This window comes from Protopterus annectens, chromosome 3.part1 (genome assembly GCF_019279795.1).
Source record: "Protopterus annectens isolate FY-2018-M chromosome 3.part1, PAN1.0, whole genome shotgun sequence".
In the NCBI taxonomy this organism is placed as follows: domain Eukaryota; kingdom Metazoa; phylum Chordata; order Ceratodontiformes; family Protopteridae; genus Protopterus; species Protopterus annectens.
This window is the reverse complement of record NC_056732.1, coordinates 1,438,823,402-1,438,846,652: the sequence shown is the minus strand read 5'-3', so window position 1 is coordinate 1,438,846,652 and position 23,251 is coordinate 1,438,823,402. Positions and strand designations below refer to the sequence as shown.

The window sequence follows — 23,251 nt, the reverse complement described above, 5'->3', positions numbered from 1 at the left end:
TGGCTCATTTCTATTTGGAAGAAGGAGCAGGGCATATGCCTGGGCAATTGGTCATGCTGTAGAATCCCTGGTGGAGGCAAAATGCCCCTTGCGAGCACTGACTTAGAGCATGGCAGTCCTGTCTTGATGAGTTATGTCTTTTGCAGAAGTAAGCAACACACTCTTACTGCCATCCATTGCACACCCTAGGCAAGTGATGGACATACACTCCTGGCTTTGGATATGTGATGTCTCCAGTCTTCTCTGCTTGGCTCACCTCTGGGAGGGATGAATGGGTCATAGGGCTCTTATCTGCCAGGTGAAATTAATGGGCTAATGGAATAAGTGGAAAAAGGGGAGCCTGATGGTTGACAAGATGCCAGCAAACAAAACAAACAAACAAACAAATCAATTTTTATTGAAGACAGAAATTTCCTCTAATGTCTTATCTGAATGATAAACATTCTGGAGTTGGTATGGACTTCTTCCATCATTTTCACCAGGATTTACCCTAGGTTCTTGGTGAGGTGCTATAACCTTTGATCTTTTGAAAATGTTTACTGACATTCCAATTTCTGAACCAGAAACGCACTCTTCCTTCTGTAACTTCTGTTCTATTTGTTGCCTACCTCCTATTTAAAATTATGGGATCTGTTGTAGCTAGACAGGTCAATAAACACCATAATAAACACAAACCTCTGTGTGATGAGGAAGGAGCATTACTTTGGGTCCACGCATAGCAACACCATTTCACCCTCTGACTAAACAGTTAGACAGAAACAAGGACATACGCTTGCTAATAGATGTTTTACTTTTTGACATGACCAGAACTTTCGAATGCGTTGGTCAACAAGCTCTACTCTGTCTCTTTCCCTCTCATTATATCTTTCAGATTTAACAGTGCTGCCATAAGATAGTTCACCACTTAACTGCTAAACAGTGATACAAAGGCCACACCAAAATACCGTTTCCTTCTAATCTACTATTGTGTGTTCACTCACAGTTGTTACTAAGCTGTATGCAGTTCAGAGTCCTTTTATCAACTTCTCTTGTGATTTAGCTTAGCACATATTCAATGCCACGTATAATGCAATCAAAAGGGCACACAGCATAATAGGCAACTTTGCTTCTTGCATTTCTTCAAGGAAGGTTCAACGTTTCACATGTATAGATCGATATGTATGTATACTTTTAAGAAGCTTTCTAGAGGCTTCCACAAGTGTATACATTCTGAGCACTTGTGAGCCTGACTGCCATTTTGTAGTAAGCTGTTGAGATGTAAGTATGTCTGTGTAGTCTGTCATTTAATCAATTCATTTATATCTTGTACTGCTGCTATTCATCCTGATATGTTTCTTTGTAATCAACCATACAAACGAACTACCCCACCTATTCATCTTTAATGAGAAACAAGATGAGTGACATGGTGTCAGAATGGGATCCAGAAATCCAGATTCTGGACTGAGAAGGCACTCAGTTAAAGGTGGAGGAATATAGAGGAATGGATCATCGCCACCGCATGTTTAATTTGCAAAAACAGGTCAGAAACGAATTTCAGGTATCAAAGCTTACTTAAATGTTTTCTTATTTGCAAAATATAAAACAAAGTACTCAGAACACTCTAAATGAATTTCTATGTCATGAAACTGAGACATATTGGAAAAATATTTGAATAAATATGGAAAATATTTGAAATAAAGGCCAAATCACATAAAAATGAATAAAATAAGGAAAAATGACCAAATTTTTTAAAGTAAATCATAGCACATACTTTTTTTGCATTCATTAAAGCTATTCAAGATATCCAAAGTAAACAGAGAGTTTGCATGTTTGTGCAGTATTACAGCAGAGTTATTTTGCAAAATACAGCCATTTCAAAACATATTTCACTAAGTACAGTATTTCAAAGAGTTTATTGTGCATTTGAATGTTATTACAATACTGGCTGTGTGTGCATGTTCGTTCATAATTACAAGGGACATATTTTTCAGTGTGTTTGGGCACACTTTGTTGGCATGGCAGGCAGATTTTGAAAACCAGGTCCACTTGTCTTTAATAATAATACTGCAGTTGGAGAGTGTTTGGGTAAGAGTACAATATTTTTATACAAGCTGCATTTTCTGATAAAGTTGATCATACAGAAGCATTTATTCTGCTTAATTTAGCTGGTTCAGAAGCCAAAAAAAGAATGTGATAATTTGTATATGCACCTGCTGTATTTGCAGGGGATGGGGAAAACCATCCTATCATTGTACCAGCTGAGTCAAGGGAAGAACCCGAGTGCTTAAAACGTAAATTTAGAGAAATGTGTAACCCCCAAATGAATATTACAGTGGAAAGGCACTTATTATATACAAGAGATCAAAAGCCTGGTGAAACGTTTGCAGCATATATAACTGAGTTGATAAATAAAGCTAAAACATGCAGATTTAGTGATTTAAGGGATGAGTCGATAAAAGACAGACTTATGTGTGGTATTAAAGATGATGCTGTGAGAAAGATTTTGCTTTGTAATAGTGATTTAAGTTTGAATAAGGCCATTGAGATTTGTCAGATATATGAGCTCACAGAAAAGCACACAAATGTGCTTACAAATGAGAAATGCATGCTTCCAGTATCTTCTAGTGCTCATGTTGACAGTGTGCAGCACATGGTTAAAAGAAACAGGCCCAAGACATGGCAGCAACTGTAAGCCCTGTAACATTCACTGGGAAACCCCGTCACTTTCTAGCAAATTCCAGAGTGCACACAGTCTCAGTGAAACACAAGAGTGAGTCAGCAAACTCAAAGAATGTGCCTCTACCGAGTTTCATACTCAACTATCATAATTGTGGTCAAATCATGAGCCCAAAAGAGAAAAGTGTTTAGCTTTTGGTCAGCAATGCCACAAATGCAATAAGTGGAATAATTTCAAAAGGGTTTGTAAATTAAATAAAGGGCATTGTTTTATTAAAAGAGAACATTCAAAGAGACAAGTTGATCAATTAGAAAGCCATGGCCCTACTTTTTATGTTGGTGGTGTGCCAGTGCTTAATGAAAGTCAATGCAGTAGATTTATGGGCACAGAATGTACTATTTTGTACTGTTCGGATAAATGGAAGACCCATAGAACTCAAAGTTGACACAGGTTCAAAGTTCAATGTTATGTCAGCAGAAACAGTTGCTAGAGTATGTTCTGGTGAGAAGCTTGATTTGTCAAAGTGGGCAAAGCTTGTTGCTTAAGGTGGTGAAGAAATTCAAACAGATGGTTCAGTAGTGTTTTCATGGTACTCTGCTGGGAACAGCTATGAATTGCAATTTTACATGGTCAAAAGACATTATTAGGCCTCACAGACAGTTTGAACATGGGACTGCTTTCATTTAATAAGGAAGTGCACCATGTTAGCTTAAAAGACCACTGTTCTAATTTCACCCAGTCTATTTTGTCTACCCATACTGACATTTTCAAAGACAAACTAGGCAAACTCCCAGTTGTGTACTCCATGAAGTTAGATCTAGAGGTCAGTCCAATTCTCAGACCAGCCCAGAAAGTTCCAGTAGCTATGCAGAACAGAGTTAAAGCCCAGCTAGATAAAATGGTGCAGTGAGGTGTAATTTGTCCAGTTGACGAACAAGCTGAATGGGTATCCTCCACGGTAGTAGCTCATAAGAAAAGCTCAGATGATATCAGAATATGTATTGCTCCATGAGATTTGAACAAAGCACTGAAAAGACCTCATCACCCAATGCATATAGTCAAAGTAGTTGTGTCTCTTGTGCCAAGTGACACTGTGTTTTCTGTCTTAGATGCAAAGAGTTCATTTTGGCAAATTTTGCTTGACAGAAAATCTTCAGTACTCCGTTTAGCAGGTACAGATTTTTGAGAATGTCATTTGGGATATATTCTGCCAGTGAAGTCTTCCAGCGTGTAATGGAGCAAATTTTTTTTGGGTATCCGTGTGCTATTATAGTAGATGATATTCTAGTAGGAGGTAATGGTGAAGCTGAACATGACAGAATCTTCAGGAAAGTTCTGGAAAGAGCATGTGAAGTGAATCTTAAGTTGAATCCTCAGAAGTGCAGGTTCAGCAATTCTTGAAATGCCAGCTCCAGACAATGTTCAAGCCCTACATTTTCTTGGCATAAATAGCTACCTAGGCAAGTTCTTTCCAGACTTGAAACAACTTTCAGCACCTCTTTGTGAGCTGACATGCAAAGATGTATCTTGGTCATGGTCAGAGCAAAGTACAGCTGTGTACACTTACCATAAATGTAGATGTTCAAGTGTATTCGCTGTTGCAGTTATCACCTGTGGGTTATCCCTGCTGTGGTAGCCCTCAGCTGGCCTGAATACCAGAATCAATGTTTTTGTGCACCTGTAGTCTGACATAAGGTTGTCATACTATAAAGGAAGTAAGCGGACGTCATTACATCAGTTTTTCTTGCCCTAACCCATCAGAAGCACAAGGGAAAATTGAGAAGAGGTCCTGGTGGCTAAGAGCCACCTTGGAAAGCATGTGTCCCCCTAGGGGAAGATGTGAAATGGGGGATGGAGGGAGGGAAACCAGGACTGTAACAGTGAATACACTCGAACATCTACATTTATGGTAAGTGTACACAACTGTACTATGTTCTTTGTGTTTCACTGTTGCAGTCATCACCTGTGGGAAGATTTCCAAAGCTGAGGTAATGGGTGGAAGGATAGGTAGAGTCATAGGTATGGGTCAGGAGGCCTTGCATAATTGCAGAGGCAAACCCTGCCCTAGACTTAGAAAAGAGAGAGGTGGTAATGCTTTGTAAAGGTATGGACAGAGATCCAGGTGGCACCTTCCAATATGTCCCTGGTAGGTATTCCTCTGAGGAAGGCAGTGGAAGTGGAGGTTACCCTAGTGGAGTGGGTACGGATCAACTTAGGGATGGGTTTCCCATGTAGTCTGTAGCAAAAATGGATACAGTGTGAAATCCATTTGGAAATGGTTTGTTCGGAGATGGGCTTCCCCTCTGCCCCTGGGGCAAAGCTTAAAGAAGCTGATCAGTTTTTCTGAATGGTTTAGTGTGGTCCAGATAGTATCTGAGTTGTCTGTGCATGTCTAGTGAGTGTAGAATTCTTTCCCCCTTGGTTTGAGGGTTGGAAAAGAAGGTGGGAAGGTTTTGAAATATTTGAGCTTGGGGTGGGGGATCAGTAGTAAGATGGTAGCTAGAAGCAGATTTCCTAGGAGTGGCCTGGCTTCTAGGCCTGAGAGAATCTGTCAGTCTCTGAGAATCGGTAGTCGGATGTGAAGACGTTGATTTTTGTCTAGAATCAGTAGTGTGAAAGGCCTCCTCAGAAGCCACTGCCTGCGTTGCGGCTCCAGACCCAACTGAGGCAGAGAGAGCCAAAGACTCAGAAGACGAAGTAGATTTCTGCAGCATAACGGACTCCAAAAGGGTCTCAGCAGAGGCCTGTGTAGATAGCGAGTCGGGCATTGGGGGCTGCGAAAGCGCCTCACTGAATTCCAGAGAACTGAAGACTTGCTTAGCAGTAGCATCATCGGAAGGCTTACCCTTGTGTGGCCTGTCTCTATCTTTACTTTTTTTCAAAATATCCACAAATTGTTGGCTGATGGATGCCATATCGGAATTTGAGGACAGAACAGGGAAATAACTGTCTACAAAATGAGCTCTACGGCAAATGGTTCTTGCATTAAAGGGGGCACATAACCGGCAACAAGGGACGTCATGGCCTGGGCCTAAACAATTGATGCAGTAAGAATTAAAGTCTCAGTGTGGGATCTGCTTTCCACAGGAGAGACAATTGTTAACTTTTTTGGACATCAGTTAGAGCAAGAGAAAAGGGTCCCCAATGGGGTACTTAGCTTTTGACATTTTCTGTTGAAATTTAACTTCTGGTAGTGACCGACCGGCACTCGTGCAAACTGCTTCTGCTACGGGCTGAATGGCAAAAAAGACTGATGTAATGATGTCGGCTGCCTTGCTTTATAGAACTGATGACCTGACATCAGACTACAGGCGACAGCAGACAGCACACAAAAACATTGACTCTGGTATTTGGGCCGACCAAGGGCTACCACAGCAGGGATAACCCACAGGTGATGACTTCAACAGTGAAATACGAAGAACATCCACACTACCAATTAGTAGTTCATTATTGGTTCCATGTGTCAAGAAGAACAGATCTGTAAAAGCCAATTTGTTAAAGAAGCACTTATCCCAGAAGTCCTATTACGATAAGATCAGCAAACTGCTCAATCCATTATGAGAAGGGGGGATAGTGAGGATGCAGATGTCCAAAGGTTTTGATCAGATTGGTATCATGAAAAGTGCATGTCCAGAGCTGAGATTGTACATTATAAAATCACAAGGAGCAGAATTTAGGCAGAATCAGAAACATTTGACCCCAGTGTCTGAGCCTGTATTGCAGTATCATACCTGCGAGAGAGACACTATATCTCAGAGTGAGTTATCCAGCATTCCAGTTCCAGCGGATGTTCCAGTAAATATCCTTGTTCCTGAGAAGAATCCCGAAACTCCTGAAGCAAGTTGTTCACCAATGACTGTCCCTGTTGCTAAACCCAGTTCTGATTGCTATATCACTAGATCAGGTCCCATTTTCAGACCATGTTCCATATACATGGCAACTTGGTCAGTTGTGCTTATTTCTTATTGTCTGCACATTTGCATGTTTCTTTTCAAATGTATTTATATTGTGGGCAATTCATTAAAGAGGGAGGATGTAGATCAATATGTGTGTATACCTTTAAAAAGCTTTCTATGGGTTTGCACAAATGTATAAATACTGAGCACATGTGAGCCTGACTGCCATTTTGCAGTTAGCTGTTGAGATGTAAGCATGTATGTCTGTGTAGTCTTTCAGTTAATCAGTTTGCTTATATTTTGTACTGCTGCTATTCATCTTAATGTGTTTCTTTGTAATAAAGCATATAAACGAACTACCCCACCTATTCATCTTTAATGAGAAACAAGACGAACGACAACATGTATCACTTGAAACATTGTAGGGATCATGTGCATAGATATCATTTTTACTGGGCTGGAGGGGGGGGGGTCTTCTGTGAACCCCTTTCCAAAGATGCATTTGCTAATGTCATCCTACTGTGCACTCATGTACAAAAACAAACCATTTCACATTTTGTCTTCATTGTCCTTCCATCCCTTTTCCCTTCCTGTTCCTCCAATAGCTGACTCCGTAGCTGTACAATGCAGAATACTGCCAGAGTGTATTTGACTGTGTCAAGCACATCATTGTGTAATTAGGACGAATACCTTTTTCCTTAGTACTTTTTTGTACATTAAACCTTTCTGAAATGCAGACTGAACAGTTTAATCATACTGAATTAGACAGTCCATGGTGTATAACTACTTGTTTACTTTCACTTGAATGTACATCTGCTGCTACAGAGGCATTTGGTACTTGTGGAAATATAAAATCAGCTGACCTCTCTTATATCATTTAATTTTTGTTCTATCTGACTAGTTACATTACAGTGAGATTTTCCTTTGCTTATCTTCACATTGCCCTAGGCTTCTTGGTCACAAAAACATACTGTACAGTGCCAGCCTATTTACAACAGAGTAGAATTCAAGTCCCAATAGTGTTTTCTGTCTTGGAAAATTCTGTGCACAGTGATAACCTGGCAGGTGTATTTTCCATTTATGTTGTCAGTGGTCAGAGCCAACAATATGCAGCATTACAGACATTTAGGCAACACATTTTATAATCAAGCAATATTAACATAAGCAAAGAAATCTACTAAAGGGTTTGAATTCATATTCTCTTATCTCAATGTATATTGACTCAGTTCACTACAGTGTATTCTAACTATAACTAGTATTTGTGCAAAGCCCAAAAACTTCCACGATGATGTTTTTCCATTATCTGTTAATACTACTGCTACTACAGAAGTCATTGATGAGAAAAAATCAGTTTGTTTTGCTTCCAGAATTCAAATATTTTAGACAGAGCGTGTAATATATTTCTGCCTTTTGATGCCTGCTACCTACTTACTTACTTACTTAGTTAACTTACTTGTTAGTTTGGGAACTTTTTTCTCAGTTGACATATTAATTTCAGTTTAATAGTTATCTTCCCTTCAATGCATTTTACTTATCTCATAAAACCCCCTTCTTGTATGGGCTATCCTTACAGTTTATACCATCCCTGGTGTGCAGTCCACTTCCTTTTTCTTTCAGGCTTGTGTCCTTTAAGACTATAACTGCTTTGTTATAGTGGGTGTAGTTCATTTAGTCAGAGGCAGCTTTGTTGGGTGGCTTCTCATCACCGGATAATGGTTGCATAACACACATTGAATATGTACACTTGTTGATCGTGTGTATTCATTTACAGCATGTGTATGCATGGGTCATCATTTTTCTAGTAACAGTTCTGTTTTTTACAGGGATTGTGCTACACAAGACAGCTGCCTGGTTTAGCAGAGCTATGTGTAGGTTGGTAGAAGGATGTCAAGGTGTTCTTGGTTTGTCCAGTAGGAGTGTTATTTTGCAGACAGGTGTGGAGTGAGTGTTTGAAAATGTGTTGTACATAGGATTTATGAGTGTTTGGGGGGGAGAGCAGAAGTGCCCATGTATGTAGATACTTACATATATACATACATACAAATATTTCAAGCATGAGCATTAATGCTCTTCTAGCTTGCCAATATACCAAAACACTTGTTCTCATAATAAGTGTCCAGGCTGTTCTTAAAAATGTCTAAATTAGCACTTGCTTTAATGTAATTTGGTAGCTTGTTCCATGCATCAACTACTCTGTCAGAGAACCAGTTAATAAGTACACTTCTCATTTCTATAGCACCTTCTACATAGGTTATCTGATGATTCTCTAGTACTTTTTGATAACCCCAAACATTCCCAGAGGTAGTTGTCCCTAAATGCCTTATATACTTGAATAAGATCTCCTCTTAAATATCTATAAGAGACACTGTACAAGTTCAGATATTTTAGTCTTTCATAATAACTTAAATTTTCACATCCATGGATGCCCTTGGTGTATTTCCCCTGTACTTTTTCCAGTTCACTCGTGCTTGTTTTCTTATAGGGTTTTCATAGTTTTCATATTGTTATTCTATACTCAGGTTTCAGTCTAATGTACCTAACAAATAATGACTTCATCATTTTTGATTTCCTATACTTTATAAACTTTTTTATACAACCTATGGTTCTATAACTATCATTAACCAACTGGTTGATATGATTAGAAAAATTCATAGCTGAATCTACCCATGTACCCAGGTTATTAAATGAGTCTACAGTTTCAATCACTGTGTGCTGTATTATATATTCACCTTTCATTTATGTCTCCCGAATCTCATATGCTTGTTTTTTGATGAATTTATCAGCATATTATTCTCTTGTGCCCAAATGGTCAATTTAGTCAAGTTCTTTTGCAGACATGCCTTATCTGTAACACATGTAATCACTTTATGCAATTTCAGGTCATCTGCATATAGACAGTAGGACACCTCAGATGAAAAAGGTAGGTCTGAAAGATACAATCTAAACAAATAAGGGCCTAGAACAGAGCCCTGTGAGACACTCTGTAAACCAGGATTTCACCTGTCCAGTTGCTGTATGATACTTGCCATGTCCTATTTGAAAGCCATGCAGCTATCCATCTTATCAAGAGTACATCAATACCTAGTTGTACTCATTTATTGATCAGTTTTTTGTGTATGACACTGTTAAATGCTGCAGTTAAATCTTTATAAATTACATCACAGCACACTTTTTCATTCATAGCTGTTATATTGTTATAGAACATCATGTTACAGGTAGTACTAGATCTGTTTTCAACATATGCATGCTGATATATGGTTTCAAGTCCCAACCTATCTAGTTCTGACAATAACTTATCCAATATTACCCTCTCCATTATTTTGCCACGACATGAAAGTAGACTTAAGGGTCTATATGACTCGGGGATTGTCCTACTCCCCTTTTCCTTAAAGACAGGTTTAATAAGTGCATGTCTCCAATCTTGAGGAATCTCCCCATATTTATATGACCTACTGAATAATAGATATAATGGTACCATAAGTTCTTGCTGAGGTGTTCTCAGGTATTTACTAATTCCATCTCCTCCCTGTGCTTTGGCTTGCAGTCCAGTGGGCTATTGCGAAGACTAGTCCAGTTTTCAAGTTGCCCTTATGCACTGTCAGGTTATGAAACTTGCTCAAGATTACACAGTAGAAAAATGAGGGCATCAAACCCCATGCTGCATGAACTACAGGCCACAGCCTTAACCCTCTGCAGTAACTGCTAGATAAAGTGCATGCAGTCATTGGGGACTGAACCTGGCTTTTTATACACATGAAGTCACTTCAGTGCCATTGAGCTAAATCCCTGTTTGTGTTTGGATAGAGAATGACTAAGAAATGATGTGGGGCAAGTCATTGGAAGTTGAAGTGGTGAAGAGTGAAGAGTGTGCGTGTGTGTGTGTGTGTGTGTGTGTGTGTGTGTGTGTGTGTGTGTGTGCGCGCGCGCGCGCGTGTGTGCGTTTGCATGCCAGTGGGAAATGAAGTGTACGTTTATACATGTTGTTAGGATATATATTAGGTACCTGTGTTTGCTAGGGGCTAGATGAAAGGTGTCATAGATAAGCTACATTTGAGAAAGGTGATTGCATGTCTCTCTAACATTTAGTCAGATGTTATTACTCTGTGAAAAAGTGACTTTATATGTGTCTTAAACAGGACTTGCCTCCAGGTAAATGTGATCTTAGAGTTGGAGAAGGGGATATAACACCCCCTCCATTATAAATGTATTTAGTGTGTTTTCTGTGTGTTTGGGATATGTGGATATTGAGCATGATGAGGGTTAAGTGTGAGTGCATTTACAATCCATGTGTTATGGATGAGCAAGGAAGTTGATGACTTTGCTGTGTTGATATATGTTTCTTTGAATGAGCAGGTCATCAACTAGCTTGCCACTCGTTTGTTGGATGTAGCCCATTATAGTTTGCAGTGCATCTGTGGGTGCAGAGTCGCAGACAGGAGACACATTTCCTTCTCCCAAAATGATGCATATCATTTCAGACCTTACAATGAACTTAATGTGCATTACATCTTAGACCTCCATAAATAGTCAATATCCTGCCATATTACTGCCTCTTTTCTGAGCACTAATTACTGACTTTTCCACTTTTATTTTCAATAATGCAACTTAAATTACAAGTTTTGCCACTTTTTTCCAGTTCTGCATCTTAAACTCAGCCTGCTTTATTGGTCAACAAAACTCTTTTTTTTAAGGCTCCTGCTTCTTCTTTTACAGCTTTTTCTATTTGTTCTTTGGTTTTAAAAGCCCTGGTTTTTTTAGGTCAGCTTGGTCACTAACTAGTACAGAGCCACAGCCAACTAACAGGCAGATAAACTTCTACACAAAGCCAGCCCCATTTTTTTTGAGTTGCTGAGTACTTCAATCTCTGTGGTCTAGTTTAAGTTAATATGCTGTGGGGCTAAAGCCCTTGAATTACTTCAGACCTGCCCTAATCAAAGTACTTCAGCTCCATCAAGGAAAGATCTGTGCTGCAGCATTTAATACGGCAGAACATAAACAGTCATAATCAGTACCATTTCAGACTAATGAGACTGGGCTGTATCTTTAGATAATATCAGCAAAAATCAGCAGGCAGTTTGATCATTAAAATACTTTTCAGTTTTACAAGAAACTCGGACACGGCAGAAGCAGTGCAGCTGCCCATAGGAAGTTTGTCTTTGATGCTCGCTTTGATTAGGAAAAATATTCTGCTCAGACTACAGCATTTCACAATTTTACTTACCACAGTGCTTGCCCTGGGCAGTTCGTCCAGCTTAATTTTGTATGGCATTTTCTTCACTTCATATGAAACAACAGCACTAAGAGAATAATGGCTGTTTTTCCTCTATAAGACAAAAAATAGTCACATTCTTTTTAGAATATCATTAAATAATTCTCTGCACTTATAAAACTATTATGTCAGAAACAGTCTATATATATATATATATATATATATATATATATATATATATATATATATATATATTTGGGCACTTGGCAGTAATGCCATATCTACTGACAGGTCGAAAGAAATAACATTGTTATTTTTCAAGATTGCTTATAAAATTATTTTTTCATCACAACTTGTATAGAAATTGTGTTACAGTTTTTGCATTTCTATATTTCTAAGCAGAAACTCAGTGATAACTATTTCAAGTGTTATAATACTGACTTGGCAAGATACTGTACACAGTAAATGCATTTAGTGGCACACTGCAATGAGCAAATAAAAAATAAAGTATTTTAAAATATCATTCTTTTCAATCTGTGTACTACCTAAGAAACCGTATTACAGCTTTTCAAAAATGATATCATACAGAGACTATCAAATTCTTCTACTACTCAGTGGCTGCATAAACTACAATAAGAAAAACAAAGTTTTCAAGGAGCAATACATTTTGAATACATGTAATTCAATTTCTGTACTTTTTAGGAAGATCTTTCTCTGGAGAGATTTTATTTGGGATGTTTATTCCTTTTTTGCTTTGTAATCCCATAGGAAGTTACTGTATTTATATTTCTGGTTTATCTCTTGTGATAACAATGCTTCCCCTGTTTATAATTCATTTCAGGGTATCTGTGTTACCAAATACTGCATATATGAACATTTGTTTTTGGGCAAAAACTATAAATTTTCTCCAGGATGTGAGGTTACAGGAAGAAAGAGAGTTCAGATTTGATGTCTGATAACCATGTAACTTACATTTCATTTTAGGAAGCAGGGGTTTTAGACTGGGAAACTGAAGAGCACCATTTTTAAATTAATTTAATCACAGTGATTTTGCTAGTACTTTAACAGTGTGCTTTCTAAAACATCATTCAAATACTGGGGGAGGGGTATATACACAGAGCAAAATCGTAGTTAAACAAAAACATACTGCAAACATATAGCACAACATAACCAACATACTACTCCAAGTTGTAAGTCAAAATTGCTTGACAGCAGAATATTTGATTGGTGCTTAGTAAAGCTGACTCCAAGTAATATTAAACAATAAAATATAAGATGAAAAAAAGTATTAGGTTATCAGTGATAAGCATAAACACTACTGGAGTTAATTACATTTTTTTTACATTACTGGTGGCATACATTTCTTGGCATGTAAAGACACAAGGAAGCATAACTGAAAGCTAGCAAATTCAGAAAAAATACAATGTTTGGCTTTTTAGAGAGTCCATCAGTACCCCAGAAGTAGTTACTTGTGGTAGTTCTTTGCCAAGTGTCCACTGACTGCTGGGACTAGGTTTCTGTTCTCATGTGATGCTGAACTGGATAAAGTAGGTAATGGGAAATTAATGAATATATGGGTATAATGGAGCCACATGTTCCAGAATCTCACTTTACAGATCTATACTGTTGGGGGTTAGAATATGGACAGAGGATGGGTGTGTAAATGACTTAGCTGCATTAACAGGATAGTATATAATGTTATTTATAGTCAGGATTAATTGGTGTATAATTGTGTTCCATATTTCTGACTTAAATGCACATTAAAAACTGAAAAATTAAAAAACACGCACACACACGCACACACGCACACACACACGCACACGCACACACACACACACACACACACACACACACACACACACACACACACACACACACACACACACACACACACACACGCTGCCCTCTGCTTAGGCACTGTTAGAATCACAGAAGTGAAAGACAGTGACAGCTGGTGATTTCAAAGTAAGGGGGGGCACTGCAGGAAGAGGCTTAATGGGTTGGACTATTTGGAGTGGGGTGGTGAGTCTCTGTTATGACAGGTCAATGACAATTACCGAAGTTCAAACTACAGATGGGGTGGGTTATTCACTTTCATCCACTGAGTATATCAGTAGACACTCTTTATGGCCACTTTATTGACTATATTCACCTCAGATGACCAACTGTAACCAACAAGGCCAGCCTTAAATGAAACGGAGCCCTAGATAAAAAACCACATGGGCCTCCCTATTGCACCCAGCTGCACCAACCAATGAATTTCATCTATTTTCCCCCAACCTGTCTCTATACCAACCAGACAGACTACTTTTTTCTTGCCTTTTCACACTTAGTCTTACTGTTTACCATTTTCCTCCAACCTTTTAACACATTTTAACTGGCCAGGACTCCATTGCAATACCTGTGGAGGAGTAACTGAACACAGCTTAGGGTATGAGTGCCACTAGCCGAATGTTCTGCAGTGTTTTGAAGACTTTTTTTACAACCTTTTTATCCAATGATGGCCTGGATATAAATCAAGGGCCAGATTCATGAAGTCTTGCACGGAGTCTAAGAGTAGAGTAAGACTCCAGATAGCCAATATGTCTGCCGAGCGATCCAGGAACAGCCGGCAGGGGCGTGCATGAGAGCTCCTAAAACTACTCTTGCATGGACAGTGTTATGTTATGCAAATTACCTCATTTTCTGCTGAAAGCTATGTAAATGCGGTAAATTTGAGATCCAGGAAACACTAACCTGTCCAAGTAAGAGTAGAGTTATTTGCCATAATGTACTCCGTTGGTAACGGAGTACCGTTCTGCAAATAGCAAAACGGAGCTATGACAGCTCCAAATAAAGGATGCATCCAGTTGAGGAAGCATGCCAATGGCCAAATATAAGGCCATTGGCATTTTTATCTGTTGCAAAATAATAAAAATAAATGTTTTTCCCCGATCTCCGATGTTTAAGTGTAGCGCAGCACCATGCAAACGTGCGGAGCTAGAAAAAACAGAAAATAAAAAAAAAAAGTCAAAAATAGGCATTTTATTAAAAATATTCTTCTGCCATGCAGGTAAATGGCAGGCTGAAGACAACATGGCTACTGAGTAGTGGTTGCTAAGGGGGGAAGCTCAGTTTGAGAGATGTAACCAAGCATTAGTAGGCAATCCTATGCAAATGAGGATAAGGATAGTGAATCCCAATTTTCCCTGCCATGTGAACCATGTCTCTAGAGTGTAAGTGTAGGATTAGGGGAGTTGTAGAGTAGAAGATAGGTGATGTCATGAGGGGGTATGTATCAAAGACTGTAAGCTTATTGGAGCAGAGTGGCATGTGTTTGCTGTGAGTTACTCAGGACTGGAAGAGGCGTGTCTACAGTTGTCTTAACTGAAACCCAGAAACCGAAGGTGTACGCCGTGGATATCACTAAAGTTTCTTGCAAAGATGCTTACACGGTGTGCGCGCGTGTGCGTGCCTGTAAACCCGTCTAAGCCTGTGTAAGGCTGGCTAAGTCTGTGTGTGCGGATGTGCACCCGCCTAAGCCTGTGTAAGCCTGTGTGCCTGCATGTGCATGCGTGTGCGCATGTTTGCGCTTGTTTGCGCGGCGCTGACCCCTGTGGAAACTGAAAGGGAAAAGGAAGGAAAAGAAATAGCAGGAAGTTAACCAAGGAGAACTAGCAGAGCTGCCAGGTGAAATCAATCAGAATCAGCCAATTACACAGGTAGTACACTAGCCCAGCCCAGCCCAGCACTTAAAACTCTGCAAACAACATTCCCCCATGTTTTACTCAGAAACACTGCAACACTGAAGTATACAAAGAGAAGTGAAAACTTAAAAAGCTTAACTGAGACAAAAAATGTTAGGGGCTGCCATTGCTATTATAAGGCAACATGTGCAAGATGCTGAGGGTGGTGCCATTGCGAATGCTGCTGAGCAACCCACAGTGAGGAGAGGGAGAAGAGTGTACAGACCCAGGGTAACCTACCAGGGGCTACATGAGCTGGAGATAGTGGAGCGCTATAGAGTGGACAGAGACCTCCTGCAGCAAATTGTTGAGCTGTGCAGGCCACACCTCACACACAGATCCAACAGAGGGGAACCCATCCCAGTGGAAGCCAAGGTATGTCTTGGCCTAAGAATACTAGCAACAGGTACCTTTCAGAGACCAACTGGTGATATGATGGGGATTTCACAGGCATCAGCATCCAGGGTACTGCACCAGTTCCTTAATGCCATGTAAGCACATGTCAGTGATCATGTATATTTCCCCAATTCCCGTGAGGCATTGGCCAGTAATATGCATCTCTTCCAGCAAATAGCGGAATACCCTGAGGTAGTGGGTGCAATTGACTGCATGCACATACACATCAAAGCACCAGCTGGTGAGCAGGGTAGAGCCTACATCTACCACAAGGCCTTCCACTCCATCAACTGCCAGGTCGTGTGCGATGCCCAGGGCATAATACTGAATGTGTGTGCTGGCTGCCCTGGAAGCTACCACGATTCCTATATCTGGCATCTGACGCAGCTGTCCCAGACATTTGCCAATGGGGACATCCCTGACGGTCACCTAGTGGGGGATGCTGGATACACACTGGAGCCGTGGCTGATGACACCCATCAGAAATGCACACACACCTGAACAAGAACTCCATAATGAGGCACACGCACAAACACAAAATGTAATCAAGCGTGTGTTTGGGATGCTCAAGTCATGGTTCCAGTGCCTGGATACATCTGGTGGAGCCTTGCAGTACTCACCACATACATGTACCCAAATTGTCATGGTATGTGCCATGCTACACAATATGATCCTGCGAAAACAGCTGTAGCAGGAACAGCATGGAACAGGGCCAAAACACCCCCCACCACAACCATGTTGGGTTTGTAATATGCAGATCATGTCTCCTAAACCTGATAGATGACATTGAAGCAGTCACCACAACCGTTGACAAGGGTAAGGTGGTTTGCACAGCCTATGTAGATCCTGCCACGGCTTACAACACCACCCCACACTCTGTAAATATAGATAAACCCACTAAATGAGATATAAATTGCTATGTCACAAGATGGGTTGCCAACAGGCTTACTGACAGAACACACACTGTGAAAGTAGCAGACTCCATGTATGACTTTGGACCAGTGACGAGTGCAGTACCACAGGGTCCAGGCCTGGGTCTGGTCCTGTTCAGTATCTACTTCCCTGAAGTAAACCTTAACATGGAAGGTCTGTAGCTGCTGAAGTTTCCAGATGACTGCAAACTAGGAGCCATAATTGTAAACAGTAAAGATGTGGACATCCTACGAAAGGGCCTTACTGAGACAGATGGCTGTTGTCAAAAAGCCATGGGCTCAAGCTCAATGGCAAAATGTGTATTGTCATCCCCTTTGTTAAAAACTCTGTAGCCATGAACTACAACATAGGCGGTAGTATACTTAACACTGAAAGTGTGACAAGAGACCTTGGGTCACAGGTGGACAGTGGACACAACTGTGATAATCACATCCCCACAGTAGTCAGGAAATCCTCCTATGTGGCACACCTCATCACAAAAGGTGTCTCATGCAGAATAGAAGAGGACATTGTTCCCCTCTACTCATCACTTACTAGAACCATAATAGAGTACAATGCCCCTTTTGCTATGTACCTCACAAGACAACTACAACAACTGGAAAGCCTGCAGCAATACCTCACAAAGAGCATTAGCAGCCTGAAATATATGCCATACACAGACCATCTCAAAATGCTCCATCCGTACCCCCTTGCATATCGCCTACTCAGAGGTGTTCTCTGCCTAACATACAAAGTTATGTCAAACACCTTGCTGTTGGACATGCTCCACGTAAAACACTCACATTCCCTCTGATCTTCAGACCCAAAACCACGAATGAAATACCAAAGGAAGGGGTGTATCCATTTACCTTATGGATACCCACACCTTCAGGTTAGTGGCACAGCATGAGGCCTTGGAGACCATGCAAGTGCAACTAAAACTGGGCAAAGCTGCTTATCAGATTGTAGCCTGCTACAAATCACCTACCTTGTCTCAGGAATATCACTCAGTATTCCTGAGAACAGTGGAAAATACAAAGGTCCTACCAAACACCATTGTATTAGGAGATTACAACTACCCAAACATTGAGTGGGAGAATTACTCGTGTACAACATCCTTTGACCAATGTTTCCTAGAGTTTAAAAACTCTAACACCCTGGAATAGCTGGTCACCATGCCCACTAGAGGTGACAACATACTGGACCTGATCATCACCAACATGGGGTACCAGTGTACCACAACAGAGATAAACCCCTCACTGGTAATATCAGATCATAAAGTAATCACACTGGACATCCACATCCCCCCTCAGTCATTGAAACCACTGTGAAGACATTTTCAAAATCAAACTGCACACTTCCCAAGACCAAAGTGGAAAGTTCCAAAGCCCCCTTGCAATAGGATAATTCTATACAATCTGCCAAATCATTTACAAGTGCATCCTATGAGCATCTACAGGGATGCATTGATCGAGACATCCCAAATAAAACCAAGATGCACTCCTCCAAAAATAAGAAACCAGTCTGGTGGTTGTCGCCCATAAATAAGCTAGACAACAGCAGGAGGAAACGAACACGATAGAGCAAACTTCACAAAAGGAAAGGCATCACTGATCATTATTAGCAAGAAACAATGATCGCTCATAAAATAATCCAAGGCCAATTTCTAAAGACAAATTGCCAAGGAATGTAAGAATAACAACCACAAAGCCTTCGTTAGCTATAAAAAAACATGTAGGTGGCAACTTCAAAATATGCTGTCAGCTACTGAAAATTGGCAAGAAATACACTGAACCAACTTACATTGCCCACATCCTGGGGGACAGGTTCAGTGCAAACCCCCCCCCCCATCACCCCCAAAAGGGCCTGTGTCCATCCCAGAAGAATGCAGAGCCCCAGACTTCATGGACATGCAGGTAAAGGCAGCCCTCTCCAAAGCTAAGAACACAGCATCAATGGGACTGGATGGTGTCGCAGGCTGCATCTTACACCAGCCCCAAAAGGAACTACACCCTCACCTACATTCACTGTCCAGACTCAATCGTACCACAGGCTATGTACCCAAAGAATGGCATACACCAACAGTCATCCAGCTCCACAAAGGGGGTGCCACAACAGAACCTGGAAACCATTGCCCTATAGGTCTACTCAGCCTGGTCTGCAAAGCTATGGAGAAAATTATCATGGAACCCATAAACAGAGACACTGGGGACCTCCAGACACTGGACTCTACCCAACCTGGCCTTGTTACAGGCAGATCCTGCCTCCTAAACCTAGTTGACTTATTTGAATCAGTTACCAAGGACATAGATGGAGGAGAAAGTAGTCCACACAGCCCACCTGGACCTCTCTAAGGACTTTCTACACCATTCCCCACTCTGCCATCATGGACAAGCTTACCAGCTTGAACATTAACAGCTATGTCACAGGATGGGTGACCAAGTGGCTCACAGATCTAACACACACGTTCAGGGTTGTGGGTGCCATGTCTGACTCTAAACCAGTCACAAATGGCATCACACAGGTCTTGTTCCTGGGACCCCACCTGTTCAGTAGATACTGCTCAGAGGTACAGGCAAGCACGGGAAGAGTATGGCTGAACAGGTTTGCAGATGACTGCTAACTGTGATCCATAATCGACTCTATGGCTGACACAGACATCCTCCAGATGGGTCTTACAGAGACAGATACCTGGTGTCAAAACAATGCCCTCAAGCAGAATGCTAAAGGAATGCATAGTCATCCCCTTTGGATAAAACAAAGTGCACACAAATTAACACATAGGTGGTAATCCAGTATGTACAGAGAAAGTCATTATGGCCCTGGGGACACAGGTAGATAGTAAACTCTCCTTTGATGATCACATGGCCAAAGTGTTTAGACATTCCTTCTATGTAGCCCACCTAATGTCACCTAATGTAACCCACTTTGTCTAGTCTGATGATGTCACCATCCTACAAATATACCTGTGGAAAAAAGAACTCCCAGTAATGTGTATAGTGCATCGTGTTAATGCGTACTCCTCTAGTATCATGAAGTAATTAGGTAGGGGTTTGAATCCTGCACTTGACAACTGTGTTTGTGTGTAATCTCCTTGGCGAGGCACAACCTTTTTGGAAGGTAGTAGAAGACCTTAAAAGGGGTATACTTATCTTTGTCAAGTCTGATGATGTCACCATCCTACAAATATACCTGTGGAAAAAAGACCTTCCAGTAATGTGTAGAGCACGTCATGTTAATGCGTACTCCTCTAGTATCATAAAGTAGTTAGGTAGGGGTTTGAATCCTGCACATGACAACTGTGTGTGTGTTTGTGTGTGATCTCCTTGGAGGGGAGCAACCATTTTTGGAGAGTAGTAAAACACCTTAAAATTAGTATACTTATCTTTGTCAAGTCTGATGATGTCACCATCCTACAAATATACCTGTGGAAAGGGAAACGTCCAGTAATGTGTATAGCATGCCATGTAAATGTGTATTGATTTATTATCATAAAGTAGTTAGGTAGGGGTTAGAATCCTGCACTTGGTGAGTGTGTGTGCATGTGCTCTATGTGTGTGACACTGTTGGTCAATGTGTTGTGGGTTTTGCTTTTACTACTGTATGACATATCAGTATGACAACAGTATGTGCATTGCACATGTCAGGTAGCTGTGTGGCAAATACATATACGTACATGTGACCTCAATTATTTCATAGGTGGGAACCCTGCTTTCTCCATGAACACATCTGTCAACTTTGCCAGAGTGTGCTGCCGCTTTCCAGACCTTAGGTCACATCTGTATGCTTGTGACAAGGCCAGCCACTGCAGTGATCCCTGGCCTAGGTCATCCATGTCACACACACTCATTACAGTTTCTATTGAATTGTGTGAGTGAGGGTTTATAGCTGAGGTATATTACAGACCTGTTCAAACGCAGCAAAATCTGTCAATGATGGCTATTCATTATAGGTGTACAACAACCTTTGTAGATATGCATGCAGACCCCTTATTACTTATGTGATCCAGCGAAGGATTTCAAAATACCTTTGGAAATGTGATTACCAAAGTAGAGATGACGTAACACTTGGCTGCATGTACACATCGGTACCTGTTCAACATGTTGGTGTCTACTACCTATGTGGTACTGTGGGGATACTATGTTTTGTAAAGGTGGATGAATATGCTTTGGTTGGCTTATAGCTTTACAGCATGGGTCTGACAACAGGTATCTGTTTGTATGATACCCTTGTGGAGGATGTGTGTGTCATCTGGAGAATGCATTATAGGCCACAGTATGCATTTCCAGACGTGGACGGACATATCCCTACTGTGATTGCTTGTACCTAAGAGAGCTATATGCCAAACAGGAGTGGTCTCAGGAATGGGTGCAGGTGAATACCACTGGTTACTGGCATAGTATAGTACCTGAAAGATCCAAATGTTACTCTGTGTCCTACATCTGTTTGTCAGTTGTCAAGACATCATCTAATGATTGTTTATGGTCAGGCTGTTGAGGTTATGTATACTACCAGAATGCAAAACAATGACAGATAGTAACAGTATCACCCACAGCAGAGTGTCAAACCATGTCATACATATGTGTACTCAAGTACCAAAATGAGTGTAGTACAATGCATACTGGCCACCAACAGAAACTATGGAGTGTTACTGTGTAACACAGGGCATGTCACCCTGCCCATGTGTCCACTATGCACGTACATGCAGACAGTGAACCTCCACCATGTTCACAAATGTATACCTGTAAATCTGTGCTACACACATCCCACACGCACTGTCCACTCTCTAACACATGCTGCCAATACTACACACATCAGCCAAGTGGCACGTGGGCGGACAATACACTATTGGAACTAACACTGGTGTAAACAATACTACATTGACAATCATAGCTTTAATGCATCATGCCTGCTCAGCTACACCTTCAAGGATATCATTACACTCTACTGCTGACAACATGCTAACATTGCTATACTGCTGTAAAGTCACCCTGTGCATCAGCACCATGGTAGCCTGTTCCTGCATCAATGTTACAGATGACAGGAGGTGGCACAGGTTTCATCATATGCACAGGGTGTGTTGTTGGTTTGCCAGAGGCCTACATTGAGCCATACAATTGACATGTGTGTGTGTGTGTGTGTGTGTGTGTGTGTGTGCTTGTGTATGTGTGTGTGTGTGTGTGTGTGTGTGTGTGTGTGTGTGTGTGTGTGTGTGTGTGTGTGGGTCAAGAGTACTGCTAAGGGCCAATGTTGATGTAATGTGTGCGGGTATGTGTCAGCCCTAGGTGTCTGGTTTATGTGTGTGGGTGTCTGCATGCACGCAGTTCCACCATGTGGCTACCATATACGGGATTTGTGGGACAGCCACATACTGTACCTGCCAGGCTTTACAGATCACCGTCTCTGGCCAGGGACACGGTACCTGTGCCTGGCAGGTGTGCTACTGACAGTATCAGGTACTAAACCAGACTGGGTACTATCCTTAGAGGTGGACAGATGTACACTGAACCCAGGTCCTTGCTGGGACTGTCCAGAGCCATGTGCACATAGTCTTCTAGGACGGTCTATGGACAACCCACCCCCAACATTGCTGGGGCTGGTACTGGCACTACGGGAGCGGCTTTGACTTGAGGGACGTCCGAGGCGACTGCCAGCTGCTGATGTTGCTGGCATATGTCCACGTTGATGTCTCAACTATCCCACACTGTCCTGACACATGGACATGGACATGACATTGCGGAGGACATCTAATGTCTCACCCCAACGTCTATCAGTGACCTCAGTGTAATTACGGATGACACCTGCAAGGTCATGGATACTGTCAATTACAGCGGTGTTATGTGCCCTCTGTGCCCTTAGTCCCTGTCTGGTGTACTGTTCCATATGTTCCTGTGCCTCCATGACAGCCTGGAACATGCATGAGGTTGCAAGACCTGTGGCACGTCTGCCAGGGGCATGATGAGCAGCAGTGCTCCGACAAGAACCCCTGGACATCTGCCTATGTGGTACTGTTCCAGCCATCTGGGTATGACTGCTGTATCAGGATGCATGTGCCATAGATACCACACTGTCCTGGCCAATGCCGACTGTACACTGTCCCTCAGCAAAGGGCATTGCTGATGGATGTATTGGCAGTATGACTGTGTGCATGGACGGGGTGGAAACTTGTGTTCTGTCGATTAGTGGCCCAACGACAGACCCTGGCAAACATGCCTGTGCCTCAACACACCTATCCTCATTATCAATATTTTGCTCAGTGACATCAGGTTCCCTGCTGCAGTGAACCAGCCCAACCTCAGCACCTGTGAGAAGAAAACAGGGAACACACTTTATGACCTGTACATGATGTCGGAACACATGCACATATGAACACATGCACACATGCACACATGAACACATGCACACATACACACATGCACACATGAACACATGAACACATGCACACATGCACACATGAA

The 23,251-nt window shown here is 41.4% G+C and overlaps 1 protein-coding gene across 1 annotated transcript in view; it reads right to left on the bottom strand.

Moving 5' to 3' along the window:
- The window catches only part of ITGA8 (integrin subunit alpha 8), a 1,841,490-nt gene that overhangs the window by 26,569 nt on the left and 1,791,670 nt on the right, over positions 1 to 23,251 (bottom strand). Inside the window, exon 28 of the mRNA XM_044067504.1 lies at positions 11,774 to 11,875. Coding sequence (XP_043923439.1) covers positions 11,774 to 11,875 — 102 coding nt within the window. The remainder of the gene's footprint in view (positions 1 to 11,773; positions 11,876 to 23,251) is intronic.